The sequence below is a fragment of the Anneissia japonica genome, unplaced genomic scaffold (assembly GCF_011630105.1).
Source record: "Anneissia japonica isolate Jap-2015-1 unplaced genomic scaffold, ASM1163010v1 scaffold287894_len555002_cov174, whole genome shotgun sequence".
NCBI lineage: Eukaryota > Metazoa > Echinodermata > Crinoidea > Comatulida > Comatulidae > Anneissia > Anneissia japonica.
The window spans coordinates 305,628-315,834 of NW_022753119.1; the positions used below are offsets into that span (position 1 = coordinate 305,628).

Consider the following 10,207-nt stretch of genomic DNA (forward strand, 5'->3'; position numbering starts at 1 on the left):
CTTTATTTTTATTACGCCCTCCACTGCCTTGAAATCTCCAAAGATAAGATATGTATATTTTTTTCCTAATTATGTAAATTTGAAGCATTTAACCATCCTATTTTACATTCAACAATAAAATTTATTTTCAGTTTCTCCTCTGTCTGGATGATTTTGGCAAAACTCTTTGTTAAATAAGAAAACAAAATTTTATTTTTATTTTTATTCTGTCCTCCTCCGATAATCTTTAGAAAGAGAAGTACGCAAAACAAGGAATAAAAAAAAAGTCTTGCCTAATGCATTGTATCTTGTCTTCTTTCAAGAATGATACTATAGTCTACAGTATGGGATCAGTTATTGCTAAGTGAATAAATGCTGCCCTCTAGTCTTATTGTCAACTTTTTTTTATTTGTGTTGTGTAGAGAAAATGTTTAATATAGCTCCCTCTTTGTAGTTTGTATTCGTATCTAACTTAACTTTTAGTATAAGAAAATAATCTGTGCCCTGTAATCTTAATTTTAAACTCCAAAAGTAAAAGCTAAAAAATAACCCAGAAAGTATAAGATCTAATTGTCTGTTTTCTTGCTTTGTTTTATTTATTTACATTTCTTTTTCATAACTTACAGTTTACGTATGTGGAGTGGATTTTCTTCATTTCCATAATTTATTTTGCCATTGTTAGGTATAGATTATTTTTATATTACTAAATTGTTGACTTTTGCATACTGTATAATAATTATGTTTTGTATCTATATTATTTCATTTCTGCGTTTAACCTTTGCTTTCTTAAGATGAACCGTAATGTGTAATTTATGTTAATTATAAATAAGGTATCTCACGGACATAATGGACAACAGCATTGTATTTGTTGATTTGTGCTTCGTGAATAAATAAAGTATTACTGCTACTCTGTAGACCCACTATATTTTATTACTAGTAATAATTCAATGAATATTAGTATTATGATATTATTATTATTATTATTATTATTATTATTATTGTTATTATTATTATTATTATTTATTCAGGCAAATACAACAATACAGTACAAAACTACAAAAACAAAGTAAAAAGTAGTTGACAGGAAGGAATAAAAGTAACAAAAAGCTACTGTCATCAATACATGTATTCCTCCACCACCAATCTACTATAACACTAACAGGAATTAATATCAAAACAATATAATAAGAGTAATAATACAATATAACTATCATTGTACTTTATTAATACATACTGTAGCGTACTAATATTATCTTAGAGGGAAGATACTGTTGATTGTAGAAGGTGCAATGGGTACTACAACCCTTAATCAGGTTGCCTTTTATTTAAATTTACAGTATTCACTTCAGGGATCATAGAAGTGTGACCACATTTTCTGAATTTTCTATTAACAAACCTTTTCTTACAGTAAGTGCCATTGGACTATCCATTTATATTTCCCCTTTCCTAAAAATTTACAGTACCACTGCCAGGTTCAGATGATTACAATTGTTTTATTTACGCATCCTATAGGATTCATGGTTATATAAAAATGGTTGAAATGATCACTTCCTGTTAAAAACTTGCATCCTTGGTTTCAACAGGACCTCACATCCGTTCTCGGATGAAATTGTTTCCTATTGCACTTCCTTCCGGGACACCATCAGCTTAGTACTATTTCAACTAAATTCCCAGTGGCCAGTCATATGGCATCTTGTCTCAGAGTATTTGTATTGTTTTTGTTACCGAATCGCTATTGATGACTGAAAGTGTTGTGATTTGTCTACTAATAGCATCTTTCTGACCATGTGATTGGATTGGGAATCACGCAGTTATAAAGACTTCCTCTTGTAGCACATTTTGTAAAATTGAATTATTTATAGACCAAGAACAACTTGTTTGTAAATATCTCATTGTGTACTGCTTTCAGAGCTTTATCGTGTGGGCTCATCTTGAGCTCTGAACTGGAGATTTTCAGTATCATCTGATGTGATTAGAATTGACATGGTGCATGCTGTAGTTTCTTTGATTTGACTGTTATTAGACAACTCAGTTTCTTTTTTCTTCTTAAACTTGCTAATTGGAAGATCTTATTTCACTTGCATTGTAAAAAGCCAGGGAGTGATGCATTGAAGGTTATCTTCCTATTAGGATTGTTACTGGTACTGCATAGTCATCTAGAATGAATTGATTTGCAATGCAAGGGGGCTGTTTGTTTACAACAAGTATATAGTAAATATTATAGGTGCTTTCAGTTTGTGTGTAAAATTGTTATCCTTGGCCTTGTTTTGCAATTGACACTCTGCTAGGCTCAGGTACATCCAGTTGCTACTGTGTTTGAGCTAGATTCTTCTATTGTTTTGAGCTGAATACTATTTCCATTAACTAGCAAGGCATTGGTGAGATGAACTTGGAAATGCATTAAGGTCATTTGTGTAGCGTCTTCTTATATTGGCGCCAACTAAGCCAGTGGATCTGTTATTGTCATCATAGCACATTGCAACGAATATTACATGATAATAATGGAGAGTTTCTTTCACCTTTCATTGATGGCTTATATGTATGTTTTTCTGATGTAACTTATCCAGTTAGAGGATTTTGATTGAAAATGTTTGTAAAAAGACGAATACGGACTTATTCATTCCATTCGAGGGAGAAAAGTAAAGTGAGAGCGGATGTTAGGAGACATTCTACAAGAAGCTCCAAGGTTGGTATCCGCCTGATAATTAATTCCATGAGTGTGAGTTACCTTTAGGCTCTATTGTGCAGTTTTCAACAATATGAACTACTGTATTGTATAAATCCCTGTTTCTCAGTTACAGCTTCAGGACTATGGTCGAAAAACTGACCACAAGTTTAAAATTTTGACTGTGGTCTGAAATTAAACGATAGTTAATAGAAATATTATGGACCATTGTTTTAATTTACTAAAATTTCCTTAACTGATAGGTGGGGTCTGTGTGGGTCTCTCTGAGCCCATTACTCTTGTGAAACCCAAGAGAAGGAGAATTGTCTTTGGTATTGTCAGTTATATTTCATTTGTATTTAAACTAACATTAAATGTATTACACTAATATATAAAACTCACAATTTAAAATTAAAGGAAAGTATCTCATAGAATTGGTTGATTGTTTGGCTACAGTATTTTTGATGACTAAGACAGTATAGAAATTAAAAATACAATGAAAAGTAATTTTCAAGTACAAAATTAAGATTTCTAGGCATATACAGTAGGGTTACTGCCATATTCTTTAGCCTAAGAGTGGCACCATACTCCTGGCCCAGCTGTCAGGGAAAATCTGTTGGGGGAAAATAAAATAATTTTCTTAGCTAGAGACAACTGGGGTAAGAATGTAATTTTAGGGCATCTAAACTAGAGGCGACAGAAACTACATTTTGTCAACCTTGGCCCCAATCATGTTGGGATTGATGTGTGCATGTTGGGGAACAGTGGACCACCTGACGGAAATGCAGATGTCAACGCATCCTAAAGCATCAACTATGGTGAGACTGGGGCATCTCAGGACATCAGCATTCCCTATCTAGTTGCCTATAGAGACTGCTACCAAAATTTAAGCAACCTTGTAGAAAGTCTGTAAAAGAGAGAATTCAATTCATTTTGAGGTATTTATTGCACATTCAAAACTTCAGTTCAGGATTGTGAATTATTGTATTTCACATATTTTCTTATACTGTATGAATTACCTTTATTTTTAGTTAGTTACTTTATACAGTACAGTATGCCATATAGTCTGTGGAAATCAAATGATGATGATAATAATAATAATAATAATAATAAATAATGATATAATTACTACTAATGTAATATAAAAACCAAATAATATAATATAAGTAATAAAAACAAATACTCTACTGTAATAATATAAAGCAGAAATTGCAAATGCTATACTGTAATGCTTTAATATAGTTTACTGTATGCAATTGATTGTACAGTGTAGATTTGCATTGTACCTACTGTATCTGCCAAAATGCATTAAAAAAGATGTTTAAATTCTGAAGATCCCTACCAACATCAACCACACTGAAATTTTGTTAAAGGTGTTATGTTATTTTTGCCATTTTACTGGTTCTCTGATGTTGTCAAAAAATAAATCCCATATCATGCTAAACCTTGTTTAGCTTTAGTGATAGCTTTAGTGATAGCTTCAGTTCCAAAGAACAGTGTCATACATTTTCAAGGAATTGGTTTTGAATACAGCTGTAGGGTTTTATGAAGTTGAAATGAAGGACAAGTAATGTGAACTTTAATACACAGTCAAAAAACATGTGAAATTTGTGATTACATTCACAGCATATAAATTGTATCACTGAAAGTGTGGATCAATTTTTTTACAGTACGGTAAGCTCCATAGTGAAACCGATAGAATATGCTATAGAAAGTGAAATAAATTGTGTCTTAATGTACTTGCAAGAGTTTCCGGTATATTTTTTTCTTTTTCAATATCTTTGTAGGAATCCATTAAGTGAATCTGATTAGATTTTGTCAGTATTGATCTTAACTTGTAAAAAATTCTAGGTTAGAATTTATCAGTTTCAAAAATTAATTTTAGGTGAAAAAATTAAAGTGGAGCATGGCAAACTACTTTTAATTAAGCTTATGTGTTAAGCCATTTTATATTTTAAATTGTCTTAGGTTGTGTTTCTGCAACACTTATTGTCTGATAAATTATTGGAAAGCCGCCATTTTGTTATTTTTCGCTGTGTAAAGGGGCCCAACTTTTCCAATAAATTTTCGCACAAGAATCAGATAATTTATCGGAAAAAGATCCAAATGTGAAAGTAAATGAATTAGTTTTTTATGGCCTAGGCCTATCCATCTCGCACAAAAAAAGGGGTCACCTGCTGGACATAAAAATGGATGTTTTGATGTTGAACACATTGGATTGTTGTCCATAATATTGCATGATGGGATAAAATATTTTGAGGGAATTTTAAGATAATTATTGGAGAAATTATATAAGTACACTGCAGAAACAAGGCCTTAGACAATTATAGTTTGCATTCATAACATAATTTTTTTTGTTTACAGTGTATTCTGTAATTCTGCAACAACTCGTCTCTATACTGTAATAATTTACTACTGCCTACTGTAATTTTAGACACAATGTTGTTGGTCTGCTACTATTAGCTCACTTTAATTACTGTAGGCTACCTTTGGCGCTTAAGTTACCTATATGATGTCATTGGTTGTTTGCTACCTGTACATACTCATGTGACATGTTCATATATCAATTCCTAATTAATTCCTCATTATCTTCTAATTACAAAACCTTTGGAAATATAACCTTAGCATATTTTGAATGCTTTTGTTTGCAAGATCCTGAGGATTAATTACAAAATTACAATGATGCTATGTATACAGAGGGTAACTTGGAGATGTTAATTATTGAAATTAATAATGTACTGTAAGCATTAGTATGAAAATACATGAACATAGGTCCTGAGATTATAGGTAATTAATTGTGATTCATTAGTGCATAGTTAATTAAAATGATCAACACCCAGTAGTATTGTACTGTACATTGTATCTCTAGTAATGCTAATATTTGATTGTGCTGATATTATCTTTAGTTTTTATTTCTATCATTGATTTAATCATGATTTAATGAGTAAAAATACATTTTTCCTATTACAAATTCCTTTTCACCTTCTCCTATCCACAATTGGACACGCATCTTCTGATGTCATGGTGAGGTGTCTTACTGAAAATTTTTAATTTGCTGATCCATACAAAGTTATTATGATTTTCAGTCCCTAATACTGTGGTTTTAATAAACACAACTTAATCCCAGACCTTTAAATCTTTTCCTATGAGCCTGACTAGAAATATTATTCTGTGATCGTTTCACGCATTGCCTCCGGTCAGGGGGTCAGTCACTATCTTTAGCCTTGCCATGCTTAAGCTTGCATACATTTCACATTTGGTGAAGAGTGTGCTCATATAATATTCCTTTCTAGGGTCCAGGGTAAAACCTAGAGCACTTGGGTGCACTTTCTCATGTTTAAGTTACCATACTTTCAGTTCTTTTCATTCATTCATAATGGTATATTTATTAATAAAACCATCTTCCAGAAAACTGAATTGTGATAATCTTTTTATAAAATGAATTAAGCACAACAATAAAATTTTAAATGTGGTTAAAAGATAAGATACAAAAACAGCAGTGGAAAGCTGTTGGATGACAACAAAGAAACAAAACATAATACTGTATACTTAATGTAATGCACTTGTATATTTTGCAGGATAGTGCAACTCGCTTCTGGGGTGAAGAACGAGTAGATGGCGCTATATACAATGTTTATTTAAAGAAGATACGCTACAACCGGACCAGTCCCATCCCTTTGCAGGTACTGTAAAGTCTATATTAAGGGGATTTTTTATTTTTTTAGGGTAATTACCTGTACTGTGTACTAAAGTTGGAATTCAGCACTGAAAACATTGTGTTGGGGATCATGCCTATGGGTAAATTTTAGCCCATTATTTCACTCTGATGCAACATTGCATGTGATAGGATCCATTTTGTTTTAGAAGCTTTAAATTATGTTTTATATTTTTATAATAATGACCCCTTACCGTATTTAAAAGTGAGTAATGGAAAATACACTGGAAAATAATCAGTTGCAACAGTATTAAAAGTAAAACAAATAATTTAACAGATGGCAATGTGAAGAGTTGAATTTAATGTAATGATATCAGATGGCAAATAATAACCTGTGTGATTTAATGGAGCAATGTGAACAAAGGAGATGTTTTGCTTTGATGAATGTAATGTATTAGTCATCATACATTACCTTACTGGATATACAGGCACTTATAACTCACAAGCAGGGTAAAGAGAATGCCAAGCATTATCACCAAAAAGAAATAATTCTGCCAAAGAAAGTTTTTATTCAGACTTCAAATATCAATAAAAATACTTATTGTATCAAAAGAAAAAAAAAAAACTAATCCCAATTACAAACATAATATTGATGATATAACTGATAATATAGGCACAGATTCTTTTATAATATTGGAAAAACACATTGCAGTAGCTGACAGTTGTTGAAAAATCCATCTCTGGTTACTTTGAGCATTTGACGACTCAACGCTGTCTGCTGGTTGCTGATGGCAGTCTGAACGAATTGTCATTTAACAGTCTGTTGCACATGAATATAGTGTTTTCCTTGAAACCATGTCGGCCAACAACCGACGGTGCTGTGTTTTGCAGGTCTATATGTAAATTGTATTTGTTTTTTTTTTTCTTTTTAGGACACAGTAGATGGAGCTGGTCCCTCCCACTTAGAATGGGAAATCTACCGTGTACGAAGCACAAAAGCTGCCACCTTAGAAAAACTCATCGAGAATTTAACTCTGGCTGTAAGCGAAATGGACTCAAATTTTATCTGTGTGTTTTTTGCGACTTACCAGACATTTACTACTGCTAACCAAGTTTTGAGTTTACTCATAGAAAAGTAAGAGTATATGAGAATTATTGTTTTTTTAATTTTGAACATATGATCAAGTAACCTCGGGGGCCTCTTCAAGTCAGCTGTACTACTGTAGTGCAGCTGTTAGAGCTACCCTCGTGAAGTAAAGTTGAAATAAATAAAATAAATAAATAACCTTTTACCTGTTGGTAATTCTAATTGTTAATCTAAGTTCAATTCCCTCCTGTGTTGTTACACTTTTTGGAGGTAAGTAAATCATTGCCAACCATAGGGCTCATATGGGCTAGTGCTCATCCTCAGCTTGAAGTAGTGTGAAGCAGCTGAGAGTGCGATGCTTTCCCTTGGTGGGATGTGGGTCACTGTAGGCAACACCTGCAATTTTCTGGTACCATTGATACAGCTGGGTAGACTGAATCAATGTAAAGTGTCTTGCTTCAAGACACAAGCAAAATGCACAGCGAAAGATTCAAATTTCCAACATGAAGATGGATAAATGTAGGGTAATCAACCAATATTTTCGCATATAAGGTGAGGTTATTTTATACGCGCAAAACGTACACGTTTGTGATTTTTAAATCTTGTTCGTCTTATGTGCCAATTATCCATAACACGTAAATTTATTATTGAAATGAACTGTGAGTATGAATGAGGGCAACTTGAAATGTAGAGAAACAAGATGATGAACAATTAAAAGCCCATGAAATAGTGTTATTTGGAAGATTACAGTAGAACTACAATACATTTGGATCCGTTTGTAGGCAGCTAGATGCGGTATCAAGGTCATAGAGAGCAGCAAAAAGTATGAATTCCGACAGTAAAACGGGGGGGTGGGGGAGTCGTCTTATATACCCGACACACAAAAATCTTCAGAAACTCGGGGGTCTTATACGCAGATCGCCTTACATAAATACTCGAGAATATAACAATTGCTTGCCTGAAGTATAAAACCATTCCCTAGTAGTCATATCTGGGTCTTGTTTAAGCGTCCTATTGACCTAATAAACATTGTGTGTGTTTACTGTAAACAATGAAGTTTCAAGGCCATGGTTATAATGCATTGTATTATTGTAACTATTTAAACATTCTTTTCTTCAGATAGAATGTTGTGTTTTCTGTGTGTTTATTTTAATATAGTAAAAAAAATAAATTATGAGCATGCTTTAAGGGATATTTGCTTATTTTGTTTAGTTATCGTAATATTGAAGAAGAAGAGAAAGACAACTCAAGGGTAGTAGATGCTGTTCAGAAGTGAGTTACTTAATTTTAGTTTTACATTTCATTTGACTATTTGACCCACATTGAATAGACATACAGTATAGCATGAAGGATATAAGGAAAGATTGAAATGATATTAATATACAGTGAACCATCCAATTAGAGACTCAACTCTAATTCCAAGACCCCTCAAATTCAAGACCACTTTTTCAAAGAATCAAATAACAATCTCCCATCTTTTAACACAAAGCTAACCGTCTAATTGAATGCCAAACGCCGAGACCACCCCACATTTTTAGGTGGTCTTGAATTACAGTGCAAACTGTAATAATACAAGGCTGTTTAAAAAAATGTTTTGTCTTATTTAGAAACAAGCTTTGATTACTCAATAATGATTTAGAATGTAATGTCTAAATGGATTTCTTTGTGTTGATGTTGTGTTGTATCATTCATTGACTATTTTGTAGGAACAAAATGTTACCTTTCTATCTGTGACATGTGATTTTTGAGCAGCCTACATCATGCACTTAGACTATGCTGAGTGTCCTTGATTCAAAAGACTTTGGAGTTAATGTTTCCTTTAATTGTTTGTTCCTAATATATTTTACTTAAGTAGTATAAAAAATCCCCCCAAATTGCAAACGTATATGTAACATAAGGAAAGTAGTTTTTTTTTTCACTTGCTTACTAGTTAGTGTCCAAGAACTAATTATTAAGCCTAAAGTAAGTTTAATTTTTCTGTAATAATATCAAAATAAAAAGTGAGTTCTGAATTCAACATATTCAACATTCATTTCATGGAAGTGAGCTGTTTTTGTGATATGAAAAAAATGCCTACAGATGAAAAGATAGGTTGATTTCATGTAAGCAAGTATTATTTTATACAACTATCAATTTGTGTTTGGGCTTGCATACAGTTTAACCATCTTTTTACATTAGGGGTGGCTATACAGATGGGTTGGATGACCAAATTGTAGGCCACAGCTAAACTTTAACATTTCCTTTATGCACTGCTTTTGTAGCCGCTTTTGTGCCGAGTTCTATACTTCCACCTTTTGTGCTGAGTTCTATACTTCTAGAATTTTGATGTTAATCGGTGTTGGGGCTGTAAAAGGAGGGGTTTTCTAGCCACAGAGGTTAGGTGGGTAACAAAATTGCCATCAGGCTGCACTTTGTCCACCTGTGTCCTAGAGGCTATTATTTTTGGTGATAACTTTGGTGTGATCACATGATCACACCAGCAACACTGATCATCACTTGGTTGATAAATGTATTGCGAGAATACAAAGCTTCTGAAACAAAATCCAAAACTCTAAAACAGAATCTATTTTCACTTTTAATTTCTTACACTAGTACAGTAAAAAATATTTTTAAATTGTGCAGTTTATTTTAACTAGAATATTATATTTCTGAATCATCGTAAGCAATAAAACTTTACTCAGAGTATATAAATTAATGCGTGTCATTATATATCCTATAATACTAAATCCACCAATAGTGATCAAGCTGCACTACCATGTTTATTATTCTATTGCGATACCTGCCCTTGAGTATCTTGAAGTTAGTGCTCAGCTAGACTCTA

The 10,207-nt window shown here is 32.6% G+C and overlaps 1 protein-coding gene across 3 annotated transcripts in view; it reads left to right on the forward strand.

The window, feature by feature from the left end:
- LOC117122682 (ral guanine nucleotide dissociation stimulator-like) overlaps window positions 1-10,207 on the forward strand; it is a 41,151-nt gene that overhangs the window by 4,675 nt on the left and 26,269 nt on the right. For 2 of the 3 annotated variants that reach the window (XM_033268363.1, XM_033268364.1), the window contains exons 1-4: window positions 1,619-2,665; window positions 6,223-6,327; window positions 7,232-7,434; window positions 8,599-8,658. In XM_033268363.1, the coding sequence (XP_033124254.1) occupies window positions 2,567-2,665; window positions 6,223-6,327; window positions 7,232-7,434; window positions 8,599-8,658 (467 nt within the window). In that variant the 5' untranslated portion in view covers window positions 1,619-2,566. Of the gene's footprint in view, window positions 1-1,618; window positions 2,666-6,222; window positions 6,328-7,231; window positions 7,435-8,598; window positions 8,659-10,207 lie in introns of those variants that run through there. The other variant, XM_033268365.1, reaches the window with a different exon arrangement.